The 27,517-nt window shown below is 42.7% G+C and overlaps 1 protein-coding gene across 1 annotated transcript in view; it reads left to right on the top strand.

The window, feature by feature from the left end:
• Positions 1 to 2,324: 2,324 nt before the first annotated feature.
• Positions 2,325 to 27,517, top strand: part of LOC144690010 (uncharacterized) — a 96,682-nt gene continuing 71,489 nt past the window's right edge. The window contains exons 1-4 of the mRNA XM_078557545.1: positions 2,325 to 2,453; positions 7,663 to 8,886; positions 14,874 to 14,909; positions 22,081 to 22,244. Of these exons, the coding sequence (XP_078413671.1) occupies positions 7,678 to 8,886; positions 14,874 to 14,909; positions 22,081 to 22,244 (1,409 nt within the window). The 5' untranslated portion in view covers positions 2,325 to 2,453; positions 7,663 to 7,677. The remainder of the gene's footprint in view (positions 2,454 to 7,662; positions 8,887 to 14,873; positions 14,910 to 22,080; positions 22,245 to 27,517) is intronic.

The following is a 27,517-nucleotide window of genomic DNA, read 5'->3' as shown; positions in this document are numbered from 1 at the left end:
GCAATTAAGGATGGGCAACAAATGCTGGCCTAGACATCGACACCCACATCCTGTAAATGTATATAAAAAAGTACTGCAATCACAGTCCCTTAAATTTTCCCTACTGTCCCTTCATCCACTTTACCCATCTCATTCCCAGAATCAGATCCAAAAATGCCTCCTTACTTGTTGGGCCAAAACATACTGATCAAGAAAAAATTCTTTGACACAGTTCAGAAACTCCTGCCCTTCTCTGCCTTTTTCACTATTGCTATCCCAGTCTATATTAGGATAATAATTACTCGATAGTTTTTGTACCTCTCTGTAATTTCCTTGTGAATTTGTTCCTCTGTATCTTTCCCACTATCTGGTGGCCTATAGAATACACGTAGTAGTATAATGATACATCTGTTATTTCTTAGCTCTATCCAAATAGATACTGTGCTTTGACCCCTCTAGGACATCCTCCCTCTCCAACACAATAATATTTTCCAGAATCATTACTGCCATGTCTTCTTTTTTTACTTCCCTATCTCTCCTGAACACCCTGTATCTAGGAATATTTAGTTCCCAGTCCTGTCCTTTTTAGATTTTGGTCTCTGTATTAACACCACAACAGCATATTTCCTAATGACCATCAGTGCTTGCAGCTCACCAACCTTATTTGCCATGTGCATTCACATACATGCACTTTAAACCTAGTTTAGATCTTAAACAAAAACAAAAATTGCTGGAAAAACTCAGCAGGCCTGACAGCATCTGTGGAGAGAAAGACAGAGTTAATGTTTTGAGTCCATATGACTCTCCACAGATGCTGTCAGACCTGCTGAGTTTTTCCAGCAATTTTTGTTTTTGTTTCAGATTTCCAGCATCCACAGTATTTTGCTTTTAATTTCGTTTAGATCTTATTGCTTTTATCCTCGTTTAGATCTTATTGCTTTACGTCTTACTCTGGCCCAGCAACAAATGCTATCCTTGTCAGTGATGCTCACAATCCAAGAAAGAATAAATAAAAAGACTCCGCCTAATGTCTTACTATTTCTTACTCTCGTGTTCCCGCTCTGACCTTTCTGTCTTTTGTCTGCTCGTGTTCCAATGAAACTCAATGCAATCTCGAGGAACAGTGTCTCATCTTTCAACTGGGAAATTTATATCCTTCTGGACTCAAAGTTGAGTGCAACAATTTTAGATCATAACCTCTGCCCCCATTTTGGTTTGTGTTTGTTTGCTGACTTGTTTCCTTTTCTCTTGATTTTCTCTTACTTTGTGTTTGGATAGTGGCTATTCCAGATCCTGTCAATCACGTTTCTAACTTTTCCCAGTTCTGATGAGATGTCATTGACCTGAAACATTAACTCTGTTTCCCTGTTTCAATAAGGTCACATACAAAAGGTTAGTACACAAAATTAGATCACATGGGATGTGGGTAATATATTGGCATGGATTTAGAAGACAGAATGGGAATGAACAGGTCATTCTCAGGTTGGCAGGCTGTGACTAGTTGGGTACGGCAAGGATCAGTGCTGGGGCCCCACCTACTCACAATCTATATCAATGATTTGGGTGTGGGGACCAAATGTAATATTTCCAAGTTTGCTATTGACACAAAATCAGATGGGAATGTAAGTTGTGAGGAGGATACAAAGTGGTTTCAGAGCGATTTAGACAGGCTAAGTGAGTGGGCAAGAACATGGTGGATGGAATATAAGGTGGAAAAATGTGAAATTATCCACTTTGGTAGGAAAAACAGAAACGCACAGTATTTCTCAAATGGTGAGAGATTGGGAAGTGTTGATGTCCAAAGAGAACCTGGGTGTTCTTGTTCATGAGTCACTAAAAGCTAAAATGCAGGTGCAGCAAACAATTGGGAAGGCATATGGTATGTCAGACTTTATTGCAAGAAGATTTGAGTACAAGAGTAAAGATATCTCACTGCAATTGTATAGCGCCTGAGAGTGAGCATACCTAGAGTATTGTGGACAGTTTAGATGTCCTTACCTAAGGACTTAAGAAACCAAGTCGCGCAACAGGAGCAGGACGCTGGTCAATTATGCTGAGTTTCGGTAGTCTGCAAACTCGCAGGTGGAGGGACTACGGCTTTCTAGAGCGCATGCTCCCAGGTGAAGGGGCTGCGGCTCGGCAGTGCGCATGCTCTCAGGTGGAGCGGTGCGGCTCCGCAGCGCATGCCCCGAGGCGGAGGGGGGTTGCGGCTCGGTGCGCATGCGCCAGCTGTAGGTACTGTGTCTCGGCAGTGCGCATGCTCCCAGGTGGAGGTCCTGCTGATACCTGGTGTGGGGTTTCGGTGTGACGTCACTCTCGGCTTGTGGGGGAGGTGAGAAGGACACGTGATCTGGAATTTCCGCCATTTTTTAGGGGGTGTGGGAGGGGAAAAGTTTTTCTTCTGTGGATCCGACAGGTGAGGCGTAGTCGGTTTCGCTAATAGCAATTCCTTTTCTTTTGGTCAACTTGTAAGGGTGAGGACATGTGTTCTTTAATTGTGTCCAGGTCTACCAGGGAATGAGTGCACTCTGATCGGGGAAAGGGGGGAGGGGGGGTCGTGCGCCCATCCATCTATGTCAGTAGTGGTGCTTCCCCCTGAGAACTGAGCCGCACCTTTACGGAGCTGGGTTTCCCAGGGAGGCAATGAGTGGAATTCGGTTGTAATTTTATTTGTTAACTTATAACTTTTTTGTGTAAAAGAAAAAGTAATTTTTTAAAAAACTCCGATTGGAAGTTACTTGTAGCGATGATTCTGTAGAGTTAGTGGATATTTCTCGTTGAGTTCCATGCAGTAGAAATGTCAGAATTAGCTTTGTTTAAACATTACTTATCTTTAATGTTTCATGTTCTTGGATTGATTTTTAAATTGTTGTAATTCATGTCATTTATAATTTTCAATTCTGCAAAGCAAAGATTGAACTACATTATTAGTTCCTTTAACTGCAATCAAAAAACATCACAAAATGATAAATGGCACTAACTGAAATCTAGTAAAGCTCATTTTTAGATCATATTTGCTGCAGGGAGTGGTTGAACAGCTTTCTAGCTGTGGCTTCCATAAACAGTAAAGCTCCCCTTGTTTGTTTCTTTTTGAAAATAATAAGGGTGGGAGGAAGCTCCACCAGAAAGGAAAGATGATGTTAATGTAGGCTATGATACAAGCAAAATACTATGGAAACTAGAAACCTGAAATAATAACAGAAAATGTTGGAAATACTCAGATCAGGCAACATTTGTGGAGAGAGAAACAGTTGATGCTTTGGGTTCAAACCTTTTGTCAGAACTGGCAAAAGTTAAGAGATGTAACAGGTTTTAAGCAAGTACGGAGGTAGGGGGAGGGGAAGAAAAAACAAAATGGAAGGCTGAAACAGTTTCCAAGGCTGGAGAGATTAAATGACAAAAGGGACAATGGTGTAAGGCAAAAGTGGATGGGACAAAAAACAAAAGGTGGGTCCAGGGGAGCTATAAGTGAGAAAAGCAGAACTGTGAATGGGTGTGGACTCTGCAGGGGGTGAGAAATGTCCCCAGGCAGAGCTGGTGGCTGGACAGGGATATTTCACAAACTCCTTCTGGAGGATTCAGACACCCAGTGAGAAGCTACCGGGTCTATGACATCTTTGGCAGTCTCTTCTTGGCCTCCACCTATCACTGGCCCCCTATCGAGCTCTACCTGTCCCACCCACCCCCCTTATATTTCATCTCATTTCTATATGTATTAGTTCTGATGAAGGAAGGGTCATATGGACTCGAAACGTCAACTGTATCCCTCTCCACAGATGCTGTCAGACCTGCTGAGTTTTTCCAGGTATTTTTGTTTTTGTTCTAGATTTCCAGCATCTGCAGTATTTTGCTTTTATGTTAATGGTACCTGTTGTCTGAAAAAAATGGGAGCAGACGTTTTGATCTGAAATTGTTGAACTCTGTTGAGTCCAGAAGGTTGTAAAGGGCACAATCGAAAGATGTGTTGTTCTATGTTCCAATGATGCTCCACAGAAGCTCACAATGTAGGAGATAGAGGTTGAAGTGGGGATGGGATACTGGCTAAGATGCTGTTGTTCACACGTTGTATTGTTAGAGCTTTAGAAGCAGGTGATCTTTCTGGACCTTTGAAGAAGAAATGGCAAAATGAACAGAAAGGGTACAATTCTATGATTAATTGCCATGAAGTAGATTTTCTGAACATAAGTAGTATTTTTATAATGTCAATGATTTATTTTTTTTTTAAACACTTGTTGCACCTTTAATCCCCTGCAGCACCATAGGACAGGTTAATCAGCCAAAAATAGAGGAGCCAAAGAATTAAATATTATAAGGGGTGATTAAAAGATTGGCTTTGAAGGAAGAGAGGCAAATGAAAAAGTGGAGGGGTTTGGGGAGAGAATTTCAAAGCATAGAGTCTAGACTTTTGAAGGTGTAGCCACCAATGTTAAGGTAAAGTGAGGGGGATTCACAAGAGATCAGACTTTTGTGGTGATGGAAGTGAGAGTATAGAGTTAGAGAAGATTGCAGGGATAGGGAGCAACAGGGCCACAAAGGGATTTAAACCTGAGGAGCATTTTAAATTGGGAAGTGCTAGGAGACTGAGCCAATGTAAGTCAGCAAAGGTAAGAGTGATGGGTGAGCAAAACTTGGTGCAGGATAGAATATGGTCAGTGTTTTGGATGAGTTGAACTTCAGTGTGCAAAATAGGAGCTGGCCAGGAGACTGGAATGGTCAAGTCCACATGTTACAAAGGCCTGGGTGAGTATTTCAGCAGATGTGTAACATTGTCATTGTAATCTAAATGGCAGAAGGGTGGCCTGTTCCTTGAGGATGTGGGGTGAGAAACAGGTTAGGGTTGAATTAGAAGGCAATGTTGCAAACAGTCCAGTTCAACATAAGGCAGTAGTTAGGGAGGGAAATAGATTGGCGACAAGGATGTGGGGTTTGTGGTGATTGGGGAGGGGGTGCAAAAAGAGGGTATTTGGTCTTTACAATGTTTCTATTTAAAAAATGTGGCTTATAAGGGACTGTATGTTAGACAGTGCTGAGGTGGTGGAGGGTAGAACTGGGTATCATCCACATTCTATAATGTTCTAACGTTTGTGTTAATGTGGAAGGTGATCCCATGGTTTTTGATGATGGTTTCCAGAAGCAGCCAAGTATAGATCTTTTCAAGAGGAGTTGTATATGAGCAAGAAGGGAAGGTGTCATTGGAGATGTTCTAGCTACAATTGAATAGGCAAGAGTGGAGCTAAGGAGAGCACTCTTACCTCATAATAGATGTTTTGGATGGTGTGGTCGGCTATCTCAAACATTGCAGGGTAAAAATTGACTAACCTTATTGAATTCATTAAAGAAGTAACGGTAAATAAGGCTAACGCAGTAGACATAATAGGTTTGGATTTTCAAAAATCCATAGTTAAGGTACCAATAGTAGACTCATGACTAAGGCCAGAATATGTGGACAAAAGCAAAATACTGCTGATGTTAGAAATCTGGAATAAAAATGGAAAATGCTGGAAATACTGGGGATGAATCGAGTTAAAGTTTCAGGTTAGTGATCTTTCATCAGAATATCTGGAGTCAGGGGTCAAGTAGCAGAATGGATAGCAAGCTGGCTGCAAAACAGATGAGAGTAATTACTTGGATTGCCAAATGGTGGGAAGTGCTTTTCCACAAAGATTGGAGCTGGCACCGTTGTTCACCATTTACATAAATGATTTGGACTCGGCAATCAAAAGTACAATTATAAAATTTGGGGTTACTGCCAAATTGGGGTCTGTAGTTGATACAGAAGAGGACTGCAACAAAATATACATGGGCATTTAATTGGCAAATGAACTTCAGTATAGGTAAAAGCAATGGAGGCCATGTACTTCTTGGAAAATAAGCCTCTAAATAGGGTGGAAGAACAGGGATCTGGGGGCGTTGCTACGAAGATCATTAGAAATAGTGATGCTGTTAAATAAGACCATTTGGAAACAAAATCCAGAACTGGGGTTCATTTCTCAGATTTCAAAAGCAGAAAAGTTATGCTAAACTTGTATAGGACCTTGATTAGACCAGACTTGGAGTACTGTGAGCAGTTCTGGTCTCTATATTATAAAAAAAAGATAGAGGCACTGGAGAAGGTGCAATAAGATTTACCAGAATGCTACCAGAGAGGTTATACCTATCAGGAAAGATTGGAAGCTGGAGCTATTTTCTTCAGAACAAAGACTGAGGAGTGACCTGATAGAGGTTTTCAAGATTATGAAAGAGCTTGATAAGGTAGACATGGGGAAGATATTTCCATTTGCAGGGAAGACTGGAACTAGGGGCCATAAATATGAGAGTCACAATCCAATAGGAAATTCGGGAGAAAAGTATAAATGCTTTCGAGAGGAAACTAGATAAGCATATGAGGAATAAAGGAACAGAAGGATATGTTGGAGTTAGTTATAGAGGGGGTGGGAGTAGATTCAATTGGAGCATTTACACCTATTGGGCTGAATGACCTGTCTCTGTGCAGCAAGTACTTTAACACTTTGTAAGATAGATAGGGGTGCTTGCTTGTTTTTCCTTTTGAGGTGAAGATGACCATGTTCATCATCTGGGGTATTTGATAGAGTTCTAGTGGGTACATAGGTGACTGTTAAGGCCAGTCTGCACCCGGAAGACTCTGCTGCAAATAGGAAAGGATACCAGAGATTGAGTTTTGGATGACTTGCTGACTCGGGGTTTCCTCTCCTTGCATTTTCTTTCTGCCTTGGGATATGTACTTCCTTTCAAAGGAGGCCGGACTATTTTTTATTTGGTTGTGTCAGGTGAACGATCCTGGGTGAGCTTATCCCAGAGCTCAAAGTGGATATCTAACCTCCTAAGTGAAGCCTTCAGAATGTCCTTGTAGCGCTCCCTTAGACTGCCATGAGAGTGCACCCTAGACACAAGCTGTCCATGGAAGATTTGCTTTGATAAGCGAGTGTCGGAGATTCTGGCTTCATAACCAGCCTAACTCAGTTGTGACTGTCTCAATATGGTGTGGATACTTGGTATGTCAGCTCAGGGAGCACCCCAGTGTCTGGTATTTTGTCCTGCCATCCGATCTTCAGAAGCTTCTGAAGGCAGCTCAAGTGAAAGTTTACTAGCGTCATCCCAAGTCTTGCATGCCTGGAGCAGAGTGGGCCAGAGTATTGCTCTACAGGCTTTCAGTTTGGTAACGGAGTTACCCCTCTTCGTTCCCAGATTGATGTTTGAAGTTTGCCGAAGGCTATACATGAAAGGGATGGTGGTGGTTTTGAAAGGAAAGTATTTTCAGTCCCCAAGGAGAGGAGGCCATTTATGCCAACTTCCTGTCCTCTGCCAGTGTCTTTCTCCCTCCCACGAGCAAACTCTGTTTTCTTTCAGTACATTTCCTGATTTCCATTCATACAATAGCATGTTAAAAGTTTGCTACATTGAGAGTGGAAGGTACAGTTTTGTAGCATGATAGACCATCATATGGTTCTGATTTTGGCCAATCAACAGGACTGGTAGAAACTTTTTTCACACATGTTCTGTCAGTAGAGCTGACTCTGAGTTATCAAAATCCATTATACACTTTTCATGTATATATTTGTGATTATTAATATTCTTTTTACAATTTAATTACTAGGTTTTATTAGGGCTAATACTTATTATGGACATACAAATTCAAATCAATTTGGTACTTTTAATTTGCAGGGGGAAATAGTACCAATGTCCTCGGGAGCATCTTCAGGTCAAAGGTCAGGAGTTTCTCATGACGCTCGTAGAAACCGAGAAAGAGTGTACCAATATGACGAGGTCCCACGAGAAGGCCAGTGTTTGAATCCATCTCATCAGGAGAACTTTCTCCCTTTATCACGTTCCAAATCTCTGCAGGACTGTGATTTAGCAGTAAGTGCAGATCCACTGCCACCGCCTCCTCTTCCTCTACAGCCACCTGTTGGCCCTGAATTTTATTTGGCTGAAAGTGATGAACCTGTGACTGCTCTAGAATTGAAACCAGTAAGACGTTTCATCCCAGATTCTGTGAAGAACTTGTTCAAAGGTAAAAACAATCAACAGTGGAATATGGCATCTTCTACCAATTACATTAGTGATGGAGTGGAGTGTTCACCACCTGCCTCCCCTTCTCCTTCTTCGAGAGAGCAATCCAGAGTAGATGAACATAAATCAGCTGCTAGCTCTTACAAGGATCCATATGGTGGCTCTGGAGGAAGCTACAACTCACGGAAAGAAACTGAAGCCATGCTTCCTCGAGATCCCTATGATTCATTGGATCGTCAAACCCGCACAGTGCAGAGCTATAGTGAGAAGGTGCAAGTGTACCACATGAAGTACTCCTACATGAAGTCATGGGCTGGCTTATTGAGAATCTTGTGTGTAGTTCAGTTACTGTCTGGAGCAGCTGTATTTGCCTGTGTCTGTGCTTACATACATAAGGACAACGAATGGTACAATATGTTTGGTTACTCCCGTCCATACAGTCATGTTGCCAACAGTTTGCAAGGAGGATACTATTATGATGGACCAAAGACTCCTTTTGTCATTGTTGTTGCAGGCTTGGCATGGGTAATCACCATTATTTTACTTGTACTGGGCATGTCCATGTACTATCGAACTATCTTACTTGATTCCAACTGGTGGCCATTGACTGAGTTCGCCATTAACATTGTCATGTTTATTCTCTTCCTGGCTGCTGCTATAGTGTATTTAAATGATATGAACCGTGGTGGGCTTTGTTATTATCCTCTCTTCAATACTCCAATAAACTCTACATTTTGCCGTGTAGAAGGGGGACAAATCGCTGCAGTCATCTTCCTATTTGCTACCATGTTCCTTTATCTGATCAGTTCAATTGTGTGCTTAAAGCTGTGGCGGCAGGAGGCAAAGAGGAGACAAAAAGAATATGCAGAATATGAGGTAATAAACTTTTTGTTAAAATTAAGCTATTTTCTCTCCCTATTGGGTGTGCTTTGGTTATCCAACTATGTTCTTGTTTTGCATATGCCAAAGTACTCCCCATAGAGACCATTATATTGTTGAAGTGAAAAGGAAGAGTGGTGCTTGGAATCTTCCATTGTGCACTGCCCAACTGGAGCCACAGCACTGATGCAAAAATGCCTTTTGGTTAAGCGAAGAGTGAAGGGGTTTCTGAGTGGGTGGAAACTGAATGAATGTTTCAGCTTTATTTATGTGTTAGCTGAACTCTCGCTGCCTGGCTTTGGAAATCTTCCAAGTCAGCCAGTGTTGTCACTAAACAGCTCTGAGGCAGTGAGACCAGCGGTGGAGTGACTTCACGAACCACAGTGTAATGCGAGTGCAGGGAAGGCAGTTGATTGGTGAGTATTTCTGGTTTCTAATCTTTAAAATAAAAGTAAGGTCTTTAGTTTGTATTTAGGTTTCTAGTTTTCTCTCTTTTTCATAAAAGTGGCTTGTTAAGTATAAGATCGATAATGGTGTTAAAACAATTAATTACAATAAAGTCAAGAGGGGGGGATTCTTTAAATATAAAGAGCAGGGATGCTAGTGCAATTAATTAAAATATGATAGTGATGGTAGGACAGGTGATGCGTTGCTGCCGCATCATGTGGGAGCTGCTGGATACCCAAGGTGATCCAGAGCGAACACATCTGTACCAAGTGCTTGCAGTTCGAGGAACTTTGGATCCAAGTTGAGGAGCTGGAGTCTGAGCTGCAGACATTACGTCACATCAGGGAGGGGGAAAGTTACCTGGACACTTCGCTCCAGGAGGCAGTCACACCCCTCAGCTTAGTTAATTCAAATCTGGTCTGTGATCAGGGACAGGAGGGTGTGACTGCAGGTGAGGTAGATATGGGGACCCAGGGGGTACCGTTCAAGGAGCCTCGGCTGCTGCAATTGTCCAACAGGTATGAGGTTCTTGCAAGCTGTGTGGACGAGAGCAGGGACTGCAGGGAAGATGAGTGAACTGACCATGAGACAGGGAGCCATTCAAGTGGGGGGAGGAAATAGGAACGTAGTAGTGATAGGGACAGTATAATTATGGGGAGAGATAATGTTCTCTGCGTCCATGAGCGTGAGTCCCGAAGGCGGTGTTGCCTGCTGGGTGCCAGGGTTAAGGACATCTCCTCGGGGCTGGAGAAGAACTTGGAGTGGGAGGGGAGGGATCCAGTTGTCGTAGTCCACGTTGGTACCAACGACATTGAAAGGACTAGAAAGGAGGCTCTGCTAATAGAATTTGAACAGTTAGGAGCTAAATTTAAAAAGCAGAGCCTCCAAGGTAATAATCTCAGGATTACTACCTGAGCCATGGGCAAACTGGCATAAGGTAAATAAAATCAGAGTTAAATGCATGGCTCGGAGTGGTGTGGGAAGGTTAGGTTTCAGTTCATGGGGCACTGGCACCAGTACTGGGGTAGAAGGGAGCTGTTCTGGTGGGATGGGCTTCACTTGAACCATGCTGGAACAAGTGTCCTGGTGAATTGAATACTTAGGGCTGTATAGAGGGCTCTAAACTAAATAGGCGGGGGGGGGGGTTCTAGAAAGGGGATGTATGTAGGCTTACAAAGCAAAAGGACATGGTAGCATTGCAGGGCAGCTATTTAGGTAATGTGACAGGAAGGGACAGAGTGTACAAACATTTAAAAAAAAAACAGCAAATCGGGTCAAAGGGGGGGAGAAAAAAGGCAAAATTATTGGCTCTTAAATGCATGTAATATTCGGACTAAAATAAACGAATTGACAGCACAAATAGAGGTCAATGGGTATGACTTTATAGCCATTACAGAGACATAGTTACAAGGAGATCAAAGCTGAGAACTAAATGTTCAGGCGTATGTGACTTTTCAAAAGATGGGCAGGAAGGAAAGGGTGGTGGGGTAGCTTTGTTAGTGCGAAATGGAATAAGTACAATAGCAAGAAATGATCTTGGATCAGAAGATGTCAAATCTATATGGGTGGAGGTAAGAAATAACGAGAAGACGACACTGGTGGTAGTAGTCTATAGCCCCCCTAACTGTAGCTATACTGTAGGACGGAGAATAAATCAGGAGATACAGGGCATGTAAAAAAAAAAGGCAGTATATTAATCATGGATGACTTTAATCTTCATGTAGATTCGGAGAATTAAATTGGCAGAGGTAACCATGAGCAAGAATTCAGAGCATATTCAGGACAGCTTCCTAGAACAATATGTTGTAGATCCAACCAGGGATCAGGCTATTTTGGATCTGGTAATGTGTACTGGGGCAGGTTTAATAAATGATCAGAGTAAAAGATACCCTAGAAAACAGTGACCATAACATGGTAGAATTTAACATTCAGCTTGAATGAGAAACTTGGGTCGGAAACAACAGTGCTAAGTTTACATAAGGGTAATTACAAAGGAATGAGGGCAGAGTTGGCTGGAGTGGACGGGGAAAGGAGTTTAGCAGAAAAGACGGTTGATGAATGATGGCAGATGTTTAAGAAAATAGTTGATGACTCACAACAAAGATATATCCCAGTGAGGAAGAAAGATTCAAGGAAGGGGATAAACCAACCATGGTTTACCAAGGAAGTTAAGGATAGTATCAAAAGAAAAGAAAAAAAGTACAATGTGGCAGAGATTAGTGTTAAGCCAGAGGAATGGGAAAGTTTTAAAAACAAACAAAAGATGACCAAAAAAAAATAGAAGGAGAAAATAAACTGAGGGTAAACTAGCAAGTAATATAAAAATGGACAGTTAGAGCTTGTTTAAATATATGGAAAGGAAGAGAGAGGCCAAAGTGAACATAGGCCCCTTAGAGAATGAGGCTGGGGAAATAATAATGGGGAACCAGGAAATGGCAGTGGGGTTGAATAAATACTTTGCATCAGCCTTCATGGTAGAAGACGCTAATAGCATACCAAAAATATTAAATAACCAAGAGGCAAAAGAGGGGGAGGAAATAAATGCAATAACTATCATAGAGAAAAAGTACTAGAGAAACTAATGGGGCTAAAGGCCAATAAGTCCCCTGGACCTGATAGGTTGCATCCTAGGATATTAAAGGAAGTAGCTACAGAAATAGTGGATGCACTGGTAGTAATCTTCCAAGAATCCTTATTTTCTTGATAAGTCCCAGAGGATTGGAGAACAGCCAGTGTAACACCCTTATTCAAAAAGGGAGGGGGTCAAGAAACAGGTAACTATTGGCCAGTTAGCTTAACATCAGTCATTGCGAAAATGTTAGTCTATTATAAAGGATGTAATATCAGAGCATTTAGAAATACATAATATAAGCAAGCAGAGTCAGCATGGCTTCATGAATGGGAAATCATGCCTAACAAATTTATTAGAATTCTTTGAGGAGGTAACAAGCAGGATAGATAAATGGGCGCCAGTAAATGTAATAAATTTGGATTTCCAAAAGGAGTTCGATAAGGTACTGCAGGGGGGTAGTATATTAGCATGGATAGAGGATTGGCTAACTAATAGAAGACAGAGTTGGGATGAGGGGAGCATTTTCAGGATGGTAACCTGTGGAGTGCCACAGGGATCAGTGCTGGGGCCACAATATTCACTATCACCAAGTTTGCGGATGACACAAAAGTAGGTGCGAAGACAAGTGGTGAGGATGACACAAGGAATCTACAGATGGATATCGACAGGTTAAGTGAGTGGGCAAAAACTTGGTATATGGAATATAATGTGGGAAAGTGTGAGGCAGGAAGAATAGAGGAGCTGAATATTATTTAAATGGAGAAAGCTGCAGCACAGAGGGATTTGGGAGCCCTCGTGCATGAATCACAAAAAGCTAACATATATACATACCTATCAGGTAAAAGGGAAGGCAAATGGAATGTTGGCCTTTTATTTCAAAGAGAATGGAGTATAAAAATAGGGAAGTCTTGATAAAACTATACAAGGCACTAAGTTAGACCACACCTAGAATACTGTTAACAGTTTTGGTCCCCTTGTCTAAGGAAAGATATACTGACTCTCTGAGGAGAGGTTAAGTAGGTTGGGCCTGTACTCATTGGAGTTTAGAAGAATGAGAGGTGACCTTATTGAAACATATAAGATTCTTAAGGGGGTTGATGGGGTAGATACTGAGAGGTTGTTTCCCCTTGTGGGAGAGTCTAGGACCAGAGGGCTGAGTATGGGGCCGCCTATTTCAGACAGAGATGAGGAGGAATTTTTTCTGAGGGTAGTGAATCTGTGAAACTCTTTACCGTGGAGGCTGGGTTGTTAAGTATATTCAAGGCCAAGATACATTTTTAATCGAGGTATATGGGGGAAAAAGGCAAGAAAGTGGAGTTGAGGATTATCAGATTAGCCATGATCTCATTGAATGGTGGAGCAGACCCGAAGGGCCAAATGGCCTACATCTGCTCCTATGTCTCACGGTCTTATAGAAATTTGTTAAAGTTTACTTGGTTGTCATTAATTGGCACTTTATTTTTCTTCTACCTTTCCTGCTTTCTGACCCACTGCAAACATAGCCCTATTCCTTCCCTACATAGAGGCCTGTACACTTATGGGTACAAAAATGGGCTGAGAAATGAAATTGAGATAAAAACTGCTAACTTTGTGAACAGCAGAGAATTCAACATCCAGAACCCAGCTAGGAGCAAGCCTCTGAGAAAAGTAGGTGCTGTGAGCTATATGTATGGTACAGTAGGTAGATTTAGTGTTCTTTTAGGAATAATGTAATTTTGATATGCTATAGAATGAATAGGATCTAGCACCGTGAGTCAGAAAGTAGCCAAGATGATTTTGTGATTCATAGGTTGATTTCTGTACCCATCAGATAGTTCATTGGGCCATTTTTCAGGTGAATCAGCATAACTAACTCAGCAACTAATATTTATCCCAATCAGGAAAGTGATGAATGATTTTGTGTGCTACATGATTGCTTTGAGTGTGATGTTATCATTGGTTGCGCTAGACTTCAAATTAGATGAAAAATGAATATCTTGGTCCTTTTGTGCAATGGCAAGCTTCACGCACAAAATTACATTGCCATCATGCAACTAACTGTTGCCAGATTCTCAGCGTCTTCTGTTAGCATATTTATTGATAAAGGAAATTAACATCACAGGTTGATGTGACACGGCCGTATAAATAGATGCAATACTGAAAAAAGCAAGGTATAATGGAGGATTCCTGGGGATGATGTCATCTGAAAATACTAAACATTTAATTGAAATCAGACAGGAGGGAAGTTTAATTTACAGACAAAAACTTGGCAACAAGTTAGGGAATAGGGCTGTACAATTAGGACAGGCTGTAAACTTCTGTTCACGTGAAAACAGGTGGAATACTGAATCAAATCCAGCAAGGTATAGCATTCCTGAGGTTGCCAATGATGCCAAATTAGTGTGTGTAACGAAAATGCTGTTATGCTTGTTTCTGTACATTTTTTAAAAGAATAATTTCAGGCCATTCTTGCACACACCAGATGTTTAGTTACAGACCAGCAAAGAGCTGTCATTTTTCTTTCCAGGAATGAAACCTGGGAAGAGCCTTTGAGAAGGATTCCAATATGAAAGTTATGTAAAAATTGACATTCCCTTGATAGCCTCAGTGGGTAAACAGTTGAGCCTGTTTATGCTCGTCATTTATACTGAAGATTCTAGTGCTGGGGGAGCTGCACACCTGTATGAATCAACACCTTCAGAAAGGATTGAGAGAGGAAATTGTAACTTTTTTTTTCTCCCATTATTGGCTTAATCAAGAACAAGAACTTGCTATATATGAAACATGTGGCCCAAAGCTGCATTTTACTATTTACTATATGAAGCTGCCAATAAATGGTTTGTTAATTATGCTAATTTGTCAATTCCAAAGCAATACTATGTTATAGGTTGCAGCTCAATGTATCCAATATTTGAGTAATACTGATTTTTAGATTTTTAAAAAACTGCACTTATTTTGACATGTTTCAATTCTACATCGTTCCTAGATGAGAAGTACAGAAGCTGGCGCGTCAAAGGAAATGGTAGGAATGCAATTTTACAGTCAAGAATTTAATTATAAATTGCTGTGCCCTATTGATTTAATTTAGTCAGAGCCATACACCTGCATTAGTCCATGCTGAGTTCCATCAGGAGATTATTTGGTGTAATCTTTAAGGTGAAATGAACATTTTGTTTCATTCATTCACAGGATGTGGGCTTCGCTGGCCGGGCCAGCATTTATTGCCCGTCACTAGTTGCTCTTCAGAAGGTGGTGGTGAGCTGCCGCCTTGAACTGCTGCAGTCCACGTGGTGTAGGTACACCCACAGTGCTATTAGGGAGGGAGCTCCAGGATTTGGCCCAGTGACAGTGAAGGAATGGCGATTATATTTCCAAGTCAGATGGTGAGTGACTTGGAGGGGAACTTCCAGGAGGTGGTGTTCCCACCTATCTGCTGCCTTTGTCCTTCTAGATGGTAGTGGTCGTGGGTTTGGAAGATGCTATTGAAGAAGCCTTGGTGAATTCCTTCAGTGCATCCTGTCGATGGTACACACTGCTGCTACTGTACGTTGGTGGTGGAGGGAGTGAATGTTTGTGGGTATGGTACCAATCAAGCATGTTGCTTTGTCCTGGATGGCATCAAGCTTCTTGAGAGTTGTGGGAGCTGCACTCACCCAGGCAAGTGAGGAGTATTCCTTCCATCACACTTCTGACTTGTGCCTTGTAGATGGTAGACAGGCTTTGGGGAGTCAGGAGGTGAGTTACTTGTCGCATGATTCCTAGCCTCTGACCTGCTCTTGTAGCCACAGTATTTATATAGCTAGTCCAGTTCAGTTTCTGGTCAATGGCAATGCCCAGGATGTTAATAAAGGGGGATTCAGAGATGGTAATGCCGTTGAACATCAAGGGGTTGGTTGCATTCTCTCTTGTTGGAGATGGTCATTGCCTGACATTTGTGTGGCGCAAATGTTACTTGCTATTTGTCAGCCCAAGCCTGGATATTGTCCAGGTCTTGCTGCATTTGGACATGGACTGCTTCAGTATCTGAGGAGTCGCGATTGGTGCTGAACATTGTGCAATCATCAGCGAACATCCCCACTTCTGACCTTATGATGGAAGGAAGGCCATTGATGAAGCAGCTGAAGATGGTTGGGCTGAGGATGCTACCCTGAGGAACTCCTGCAGTGATGTCCTGGAGCTGAGGTGACTGACCTTCAACAACCTCAACCATCTTTCTTTGTGCTAGGTATGGCTCCAACCAGCAGAGAGTTTTCCCCCTGATTCCCATTGACTCCAGTTTTGCTAGGGCTCCTTGATGCCACACTCGGTCAAATGCGGCCTTGATGTTAAGGGCAGTCACCCTCGCCTCACTTCGGAAGTTCAGCTCTTTTGCCCATGTTTGAATCAAGACTGTAATGAGGCCAGGAGCTAAGTGGCCCTGGTGGAACCCAAACTGGGCATCAGTGAGCAGGTTATTGCTAAGCAAGTGCTCTTTGATAGCACTGTCGATGACCCCTTCCATTCCTTTTCTGATGATGGAGAGTAGACTGTTGGGGCAGTAATTGGCTGAGTTAGATTTGTCCTGCTTTTTGTGTGCAGGACATATCTGGACAATTTTCCACAAAGCCGTGTAGATGCCAGTGTTGTAGCTGTACTGGAACAGCTTGGCTAGGGGCGTGGTAAGTTCTGGAGCACAAGCCTTCAGTACTATTGCTGGAATATTGTCAGGCCCCATAGCCTTTGCAGTATCCAGGACCTTCAGCCGTTTCTTGATATAACGTGGAGTGAATCGAATTGGCTGACGACTGACATCTGTGATGCTGGGGACCTTCAGAGAAAGCTGAGATGGATCATCCGCTGCCCCATTACCACTAAAACAGCACTAACCACTTCACAAGTAACATTGTAACAGTGGTACTTTATGCCTCTTCAACCAGCCCATCCTCCTACACCTCTTCCATTGTTCAGCTCAGTGGGGTATCTATTGCTTGGTTCTGCTCGCTTTGATTTGCTTCTGGGTTTTTAACTGCTTGGACCTGGAGCCTTGAAGTGTGGTCACTGCCTTAACAGCATTAGTTTGCAGGTTTCCAGATTGGAAAACTTTAACAGAAGGGCCATGTGAAAGTTGCTGTGTATCTCTCTATGTTCCCTGGAAACCTACTTCAGAAAATGGAGACTTCAGCCAAACATTGCCTAGACTGTTGTTTCAGCCTACCTACTGAACAACTTGAAGGCCAGGGAAGAACTTCATGCCTAATTCTGTGATTTGCCCACTACCCAATGCCAAAATATCTTGGCTTCACTCTTGACTGTACATTGACCTACCAACAACACCTCCAGGACACCAGTGTCAAGGTCAAAACGAGAGTGAATCTCATACGGAAACTGGCGGATACCATCTGGGGCAGCAGAACCAACACAGTATGCACTGCTTTACTTGCCCTCTACCCAACAATAGAGTACTGCTGCTCAACCTGGCCCAGGAACCGCCTCACAAACGTGGTAGGTATCCACCTCCAGGAAGCACTGAGGATTATTTCTCTGATTTTGAGACCACAGCTCAAGTGGTTTCATGTCTTAGCATGTATTGAACCTTCTGATGTCTGCAGGGAAAAACATCCCTGTCCAAGAATAGCACTGGCTGACAATTAATGAAGCACTCCCGTTGACACTGGACTTCAAATACCCTAATCTCCTAGTCCCTATTGGAGCACATTCCCCACCCTACAAACTGACAACAGCCCCATTTGATGGTGCACCTCCTGGTTGACGGCAAACATTGCCAGCCTCAACCTGGTAACTAACCGATAAAGTCCCAGATTTCGGTCCTTCCACCGAAAAATCTCAACAGCCCTCAACCATTTGAGGATGGGCCAGGGAAGATGTGGTCACTTGTTCTACACGTGGAGCAGCTCAAATTGAGTCTGGCAATCCAAGTCAGGCCATCGCCTACATACTGAACTAAGTGCTGAGAGATCCATTCTTAGTGGCATTGCAACAATTCACACTCCGTCAGCTGGTGCTGTTAAATTGATTGTTAACCTCAACATCGAACTGTAACGGATTCCCCAGCCATAAGAATAAAAAAATTCTGATTGTAGCTATAGAATCTCGAGCAATGACTTTTCTTTCCATCCTAGTACCATTTCCTGTGGGATTCCCCCAAGGTCTATCTCTGGATCTTGCACATCTACATTGTTACTCTCTCATAACAGTGGTATCAGATTCCATGTCTACATTGATATTCACCTCTTCTCTGCCTCTCAGTTGTTTCAGTGCTTCTTGTGTTGTCAACCTGCTTGCCCAACACCCAGTCTTGAACAACTGGCTGGACATTAACAAGTCTGTGCTTTTTGTCTCCGTACTTTGCTTCTATTCAATCCCTGACCACAATCTCGGAATGAACTTGGCTCTTGGGAACTCCAACATCCTTTTCAGTTGCATGCGATGCTTCCGACTTCATATCCATTGCATCATGAAGACTGAAATTGATTTTTTTTGTGTGTGTGTATCAAGGGATACAAATCATGGATGGGTAAGAGGAGTTTTAGGTCCTGATGAGCAATGATCTTTTAGTGTGTGTTGGTTATGGGTCAAGAAAATGGCAGTTGAAATCGAAATTAAAAACAGAAAATGCTGGAAAAATGGAGCAGACCTGGCAACATCTGTGGAGAGAGAAAATAGAGTTAACGTTTTGAGTCTGTATGACTGCTGAAAAAAGACGCTGCAGCTTTTCGTCTCGCACTCATCAGGACACTCGCAAGAATATCAATACAAGGGGGAAAACAATTTATACTGTATGTGAAGAGTGTGCTGATTGGTTGGCAAGTGGCATTGCCATGGAGAATGCGCCAGTGATGGTGACTGACAGTAAACTGCCAAGCATTGTTTGGAATTTAAACCAGGCAGCTTGACCCTGATTGGTCAAGGCATTGCCCTGAGGAATGAGTCAGTGAATGGCTGTCACTCATTTTGTTTAGCTGAAACAGGTACAAAGTGTCCTGAAGAGCACAAGGTGAAAAGCGTAGACTCTCCAGCAGTAATCAAGTTCTGTACTACCAAGCAACTATCCGTATGACTCTTCTTCAGAGCATGAGCTCTCTTTCTCTCTACAGATGCTAGCAGACCTGCTGAGTTTTTCCAGCATCCGCAGCATTATCCTTTTATTTTAGCAGTTGAAACTGACCTGTTCGAGTTCACCTCAAAGTCCAAATCAGACTGGCAACATGTCATCGGTTTGCTATTGTGTATCTCCAGGCTTATTTTCTTCTATGAGCATTTTGTCAGCTTTTGGACTAATTTCTATATTCCCATTTTTCATTGGCGATTTTTGTTTTAAATTGCCTAAACAGTCAATGAGCAATTTAGCTAATTTTTCTATTTTGGAGGGGATAGCTGAAATAATTACACTCTCTTTAAGTAAATGGTTTTCTTAATTTTTTATACTAATGTTTGTTCTCAGATTTCATGTCACTAGGTTTTATCAAGCTCTTATCAAATTTACTATGTTTAATACAAAGCAAACAAGATAAGTTTGAGTATGTTTGAATAATATCTTTGATTACATTGTCTGAAACTGAAGTAAGGATTTGATAGTTAAGTGTTGTGGCTTTCTTCAGTTACTGAACAGCAATCAAAGGATTTTGATGTATGGATAATAGGTTTGCACTTCCAACACATTTGTCATGATGAGTCTGAGGCAGCAGGAATATAAAGAATGATAGATGCAACAGTGGAATAAGCGCAGAAGCATAGGCCTGCAGGTAATGTAGGGGTATGAATCTGGAGATGAAAAGGGGAGTCTTACATGTGCATTATGGACAAGAAGAAAAATACTCAAGTTGCTTTCAAAATTGTAAAATGATTCTGTGGGAAAATGATCTGCATAATTTGTTCCTTAGCCGTACAGATCAGCAAGATCTCTTGTTTAGTTCCTGGTCTATTTTGTTGACTGCTCTGAGTTAGAGGAACTGTCAGGACCATGCAATTAACTTCAACATTATTGGAACGTGATGGGGTAATTCAGCTAGAGTTCCTATTCCTAGTTGTTATCCAGTGGCATGCAAGGACAACAGTGATGACAGGATCAAGTGTGTTATGTTTACATACGTCACTCATGAAGAATAACCAGATAGAGGTGTTCAAAATTAAGGGTTTTAGTAGTGTAAATTGAGAGAAAATGTTGACTGCTGATAGGATTAGTAACCAAAAGTCAAGGATTTGAGATAATTGACATAAGAACCAGAGGGGCCATGAGTTTTTGTTTATACAGGGAGTTAAGGTCTGGGATGCAATGCCTCAGAGCTTGGTGAGAACGGGTAACTTAGTGACAACAGTAACTTTCAAAGGGAATTAGATAAATACCTGGAATGGGAAAATATGCTGTTATAGGGATAGAACAAGAGGAGTGCAACTAATTAGATAACTTTTTCAAAGGGCAAGTAAATGTATAATGGGCTGAATGGCCTCCGAGGCTGTATTATTATGAGTTACTTTTGAATCCTTAAGTCATAGCTTTCAGGGCAGGTGAATAAGTGGAATTTAGATGTGGTGAACTCCTTTCTCCTGTCCAGAATTGCCTACACCTTAATGAGGTATAGATCTACAGTCACTCATTTCCCTGTGGTACTTTGCCCAAAATTCACACGGGAGCCTAGATAGTGAATGTCAGCAAGCTTCACAGGGAGTGTCATCTTAATCCTCATCTGGAACATACATGTGTTTCCACCAGATGTAGCTGGATTGTGGATAGAGCTTTGTTTTCTTTCCAATGGATTGAAAACCAATTAGTGCGATGCCTGTTTTCAAAAATGGCTAGCAAATTTGTTTTGAACACCAAGTAAGAATAATGCAGTTCATTGAGGATGAGCTGTACAACAACCTAGTAAACAACCATCAACATGGGTTCAGAAAAGGAAAATTGTACCATCTTGATTTTTTTTTTCTTTTGAGCCCAGATGGACTGGGGGAAATCCTTACTACATGGCGTACCCACTGTAGTTCAAAAGATATTTGGCACAGTGTGCATGAGAAACTATTGGTTAGGTTTAAAACTCTAATCTAGAGTAAATTTTGAGATATTGTTTGAAATGTAGAAAACAACTTGTTAGAAGGGTTAATGTGGGGTGGAGCACTGGGCACCATGGTTTGGGACCACCACTTTTTAGAATTTTTCTAAACCTAAGTAATTTAATTAACGCAAAGCAAATTGTTTAAATTTGCAGATGGTGCCAAACTAGATACATCACTGGAATCAGAAGAGGTAGCTTAGAAATTATAGAATGAGTTAGACATACGTAAGTGAGAAGAAAACTGACAGATTAAATTTAATACCGACAAATATACAGTACTGCACCAAGGAAGAAAATGAGTGACAGTTGTGATGTTTCCAAGGCGTTGTCAGTGTTTACCACTTACATATGAGCCTAGATAGAAAATATCAACAGAGTACTTGATATTAAACTTAACTCCTATCCTATTATACTGTCCATAAGTGCAATTTCCAATAGGATTGAGGCTGACTTGTTTCTGCCCATTCCGTGCCTCTAGTTCTCTAGGTTGGAGATCATGAGACTGATTTATAGTGCCCGCCCTGCTATCCTATCTGAAATCAACTAACCTGGCAGGCTAGAATTTAAATCCTAAGACCTTCATGACAGGTATAGTTTAGACCTGTACCTTGTAGCTAATTTACCAACCCCGTCAGCTAGGAAGAAAAATTTCAACTCTTGCATGAACGTTTAGTTCATGGCATACAATGTCAGGCTGTTCAAAATCCTAAAAGGTATAGACAAGATAAACATGAATGTGTTTAACTATATCTCGGATTTAACAAGAGGCAATATGTTGCAACAGTGATTGTATTTCAGTACATTACAATGACCAAATACTTCAAAAATATTTCATTGGCTGTTGGCACTCTGGAACCTCTTGACTTGCTAGACAAATGCAGGTTCTTACAGTCTCAAATTTAGAAGGAAGTGAAAAGACCACTTGGATTGAATGACCTAGAATGGACTTACAGTCAGACCCTACTGCTCCTTTTGGATCAACAAATTCGAGAGTTAACTAATCACCTGGTGGGAAATTTGATGGAAAAGATATTATAGGATATGATATTTCCCAGCCATCTGGAATAAACAGATGGGCCACTCTGATCTTTTCCAGTCCTTTATATACCGACAAAGTGACTCAGGTTTGTTTTTTAATTTTAGAGTGCTTTGGGAATTGGAGGGGAGAGATCTGTGGCTGCTGATACAAATCACAAAGAGAAACGATCACAGGAATTGCGACAAGTTGAAGCAAAACCAACGGTATTAAGTGGATACATTCCTGCAGGGCATATTCCGAAACCTCTTGTGATGGCTGACTACATAGCGTGAGTATATGTTTACAGTTAAATGTTTTTTTTGAACACTGGACTTTGTTTGAACAAGGTTGGTAAGTGGGGCTGCACAGAGTATGTAATGAGTAAAATTGAAATAGGTGGTCGTTTTCTTACACAGCTGCAAGATTTTAAGCATGTTTTTATTTACATGGGATGTGGGCATTGCTGGCTACGCCAGCATTTATTGCTCATCCCTAATTGTAGTTGGTGGCGGTGAGCTGCCTCCTTGAACAGCTGCAATCCTTATGGTGTCAGTACGCCCACAGTGCTGATAGGGAAGGATTTCAAGGATTTTTTGACCCACTGACAGTGAAGGAATGGTGATATTATTCCAAGTCAGGATGGTGAGTGGCTTGGAGGGAATCTTGCAGGTGGTAGTGTCCCCATGAATCTGCTGCTCTTGTCCTTCTAGGTGGTAGGAGTCGCAGGTATGGAATGTTAACATGACAATCATCTTGTCAAAACCAATTGGTAGTTAAACAGGTGATGGGCATTAATTATCCCAACTAAATAGAATAAAAAGGTACAGCTGGAACACTTTGGGTGGAAGCTACTAGCAAGTTAGTAGCACTGAGGAGTTGTCTTGGAAATAAACCAGCTTTAACCAAGAGACCTGTCTAGATTAATTCTTCCACCACAACCTCTTATTGTGAGTAACATGGAAGATGCTGTTGAAGGAGCCTTGGTGAGTTGCCTGAGTGTGTCTTGCACTTGTTGCCAATTTGCAGTGGTGGAGGGAGTGAATGTTCAAGGTGGTGAATGGGGTGCTAGTCAAGCAGGCTGTTTGTCCTGGATGGTGTCAAGCTTCTCGAGTGTAGTTGGAGCCGCACTCATCCAGGGAAATGGAGAGTATTGCATCACACTAGTGATTTGTGCTTTGTCGATGGTGGACAGGCTTTGGGGAGTCAGGGGGTGAGTTGCTTTCTGCAGAATTCCCTGCCTCTGACCTGCTCTTTTCACTGCAGTATTTACATGGCTGGTCCAGTTCAGTTTCTGATCAATGGTAATCCCCCAGGATGTTGATAGTGGGGGAATTCAATGATGGTAGTGCCGTCGAATGTCATGGGGAGATGGTTAGATTCTTGCTTGTGGAAGATGGTCATTGCCAGGCACTTGTGTAGTGCACATGTTACTTGCCATTTATAAGTTCAAGCCTGAATGTTGTCCAGGTCTTGCTGCATATGGATATAGTCAGAGTTATACAGCACAGAAACAGGCCCTTCGGCCCATCATGTCCATGCCAGCCATCAAGCACCTATCTATTCTAATCCCATTTTCCAGCACTTGACCCGTAGCCCTGTATGAATGACGTTTCAAGTGTTCATCTAAAAACTTCTTAAACGTTGTGAGGATTCCTGCCTCTATCGCCCCTTCCGGCTGTTTGTTCCAGATTCCAACCACCCTCTGGGTGAAAATTTTTTTCTCAAATCCCCTTTAAACCTTCTGCCCCTTAACTTAAAACTATGTTCCCTGGTTATTGACACCTCCGCTAAAGGTGAAAGTTTCTTCCTATCTGTGCCCCTTTATAATTTTGTATACCTCTATTAGGTCCCCCGCCCTCAGCCTTCTCTGTTCATGGGTTGTTTCAGTATCTGAGGAGTCGTAAATGGGTTTGAATATTGTGCAATCATCAGCGAATATCCCCATTTCTGACCTGAAAATGGTTGGGCCTAGGCCACTACCCTGAAGAACTCCTGCAACAATGTCTTGGGACTGAGATAATGGACCTCCAACAACCACAACCATCTTCCTTTTGTTCTAGGTATGACTCCAACCAGTGGAGAGTTTCCATGGTGATTCTCATTGACTCCAATGTTGCTAGGGCTCCTTGATGCCACATTTGGTTATATACTGCTTTGATATCAACAGCAATATCACTTTCATCTCAACTCTTTGAGTTCAGCTTTTTTTGTCCATGTTTGGACCACAGATGTAATGAGTTGAGGAGCTGAGTGGCCCTGTGGAATCCAAACTGAGCGTCAGTGAGCAGGCTATTGCTGAATAAATGTCCCTTGATAGCACTGTCGACAACCGTTCCATCAGTTTGCTGATGATCAGAAGAGGAAGCTGATGGATCAGTAATTGACTAGGTTGGATTTATCTTGCTTTTTGTGGACAGGACGTACTGAGCAATTTTCCACATAGCCGGGTAGATGCCAGTGTTGGTATTTGTACTGGAACAGCTTGGCTAGGGGCACAGCTAGTTCCAGAGCACAAGTCTTCAGTGCTGTTGCTGGATTGTTGTCAGGTCCCATAGCCTTTGCAGTAAACAGTGCCTTCAGTCTTTTCTTGATATCACATGGAGTGATTTGAATTGGTTGAAAATTGGAATCTGCGATGCTCAGGATCTTGGGATGAGGCCGAGATGGATCATTCACTCGGCTCCTGGCATGCCCTCTTCACTCTTCTTTGAACCATGGTTGATCCCCTTCCTTGATGGTAATGGTAAAGTGGGGGATATGCTGAACCATGAAGTTTCAGATTGTGGTTGAATGCAATTCTGCTGCTCCTAATGGCCCACAGCATCTCACAGGTGCCCAGTTTTGATTTGGTAGATTTGTTCAGAATCTATCATATTTTGCACAGTAGTGCCGCACATAATGTTGGAGGGTATCCTCAATGTGAAGACAGGATTTTGCCTCCAAAAGGACTGTGCAGTGGTCACTCCTACCAATTCTGTCATGGACAGATTCATCTACGACAGGTCGATTGGTGAGGAAGAGGTCAAGTAGGTTTTTCCCTCTTGGTTCCCTCACCACCTGTCACAGACCCATCTAGAAGCTATGTCCTTTAGGGCTCAATCAGTTGTGGTGCTACCGAGTCACTTTTGGTGATTGACGTTGTATGCTTCAACCCAGAGTACGTTCTGTGCACTTGGCATCCTCAGTGCTTCTTCCAAGTGCTGTTTGGCATTGGGTGCTGATTCATCAGCTAAATGCAGTGGGGGGTGCGGGGGTATAGTAGGTGGTAAACAGCAGTAAGGTTCCTTTCCCTGTGTTTGTCCTTTGCCACGTTCTGATATCCTGTATTCAAATGCAGGAGAGACAGGGCTGCGCTCCTTCAATCTCAGACTTTGTGTCTCCCATGCTCCAGCTCCTCCAATTACAGGGTCGGTCCCTCCCTCCTATTCTTGCTGCTTCTCCAGAGACAGAATGGAGCAGCAAGAGCGGGAGGTTAATTGAGGTCGATGAGCAGTTACTATACAAGTTAGGTTTTTTTTAATCCAGCCCAAATAAGCTTTGAAATTATGCCCATTACTTTGCAGGAAACTTCAGAAGCTTCACAGAATCACAAATCTTTACAGCACAGGAGGCCATTCAGCCTATTATGTCTGCACTGGCTCTCTGAGCAATTCACCTATTGCCATCCCCTGCACATTGTTTCTTTTCAAATAACAACAGTCTAATTCCCTTTTGAATGCCTCAATTGAACCTGCCTCCACCACACTCCCAGGCAGTGCATTCTTGACCTTAAACACTTGCTGCATGAAAAAGTTTTTCCTCAGTGTTTTTGCTTCTTTTACCAATTACTTTAAATCTGCCCCCTAGTTCCCAATCATCTCTCAAGTCGGAGCAATTTCTCTGTATGTACACTTTCCAGATCTCTCTGTGATTTTGAATATCTCTATCAAATTTCCCCTCAACCTTCTCTTCTCCAAGGAAAACAGTCCCAATTTCTCCAATCTATCTCCATAACTGATGTCCCAATGTCCTTTAGGGAAAGAAATCTGTCATCCTTACCTGGTCTGGCCTACACGTGACTCCAGACCCACAGCAATGTGGTTGACTCTCAAATGCCCCCTGAAGTGGCCTCTCAAGCCACTCAGTTGTAACGAACCGCAACAAAGTCGCAAAAAAGTGATGAAACCGGACAGACCACCTGGCATTGACCTAGCCTAGGCACTGGAAAAGACAACGGCAATTGTAGCCCTGTCGACCCTGCAAAGTCCTCCTTACTAACATCTGGGGGTTAGTGCCAAAATTGGGAGAGCTGTCTCACAGACGAGTCAAGCCTGACACAGTCATCCTCACGGCATCATACCTTACAGATTATGTCCCAGACACCACCACCACCATCTCTGGGTATGTCCTGGCAGGATAGATGCAGCAGAGGTGGCGGCACGGTGGTATACAGTGGGGAGGGAGTTGCTCTAGGAGTCCTCGACTCCGACTCTGGGCCCCATGAAGTCTCATGGCATCATGGGCAAGGAAATCTCCTGCTAATTAGTACATGCTATCCTCCCCCAGCTGATGAATCAGTGTTCCTCCATGTTGAACACCACTTGGAGGAAGCACTGAGGGTGCCAAGGGCGCAGAATATATTCTAGGTAGGGGACTTCAATGTCCATCACTAAGAGTGGCTCAGTAGCACCACTACTGACCGAGCTGGCCGAGTCCTAAATGACATAGCTGCTAGACTGGCCCTGTGGCAGGTGGTGAGGGAAAAATATACTTGACCTCATCCTCACCAACCTGCCTGCCGCAAATGCATCTCTCCATGACCGTATCGTCCAGGGTGACCACCACACAGTCATTGTGGAGATGAATCCTGCCTTCACAATTTAAAAAGATACCCTCTATCGTGTTGTGTGGCACTACCACCGTGCTAAATGGGATAGATATCGAAAAGATCTAGCAAATCGAGACTGGGCATCCATGAGGCTCTGTGGGCCATCAGCAGCAGAATTGTACTCGAACACAATCTGTAACCTCATGGCCTGGCATATCCCCCACTCTACCATTACCATCAAGCCAGGGGATCAACCCTGGTTGAATGAAGAGTGCAGGAGGGCATACCAGGAGCAGCACCAGGCATACCTAAAAATGAGGTGTCAATCTGGTGAAGCTATAACAACGCATGCATGCCAAACAGCATAAGCAGCAAGTGATAGTCCGAGCTAAGCAATCCCACAAGTGACGGATCAGGTCTAAGCTCTGCAGTCCTGCCTCATCCAGTAGTGAATGGTGTTGGACAATCAGACAACTCATTGGAGGAGGAGACTCCATAAATATCCCCATCCTCTATGATAGGAGAGCCCTATCACATCAGCACAAAAGATAAGGCTGAAGCATTTGCAACAATCTTCAGCCGGAAGTGCCAAGTGGATGATCCATCGCGGCCTCCTCCGGAGTGCCCCAGCATCACAGATACCAGTCTTCAGCCAATTCGATTCACTCCACATGATATCAAGAAATGGCTGAAGGTACAGGATACTACAAAGACTATGGGCCCTGACAATATTCCGGCAATAGTACTGAAGACTT

Source organism: Cetorhinus maximus, chromosome 2 (genome assembly GCF_964194155.1).
Source record: "Cetorhinus maximus chromosome 2, sCetMax3.hap1.1, whole genome shotgun sequence".
Lineage (NCBI taxonomy): Eukaryota > Metazoa > Chordata > Chondrichthyes > Lamniformes > Cetorhinidae > Cetorhinus > Cetorhinus maximus.
Note: the sequence above shows the minus strand (reverse complement) of the source record. Positions and strands in the feature narration are given on the sequence as shown.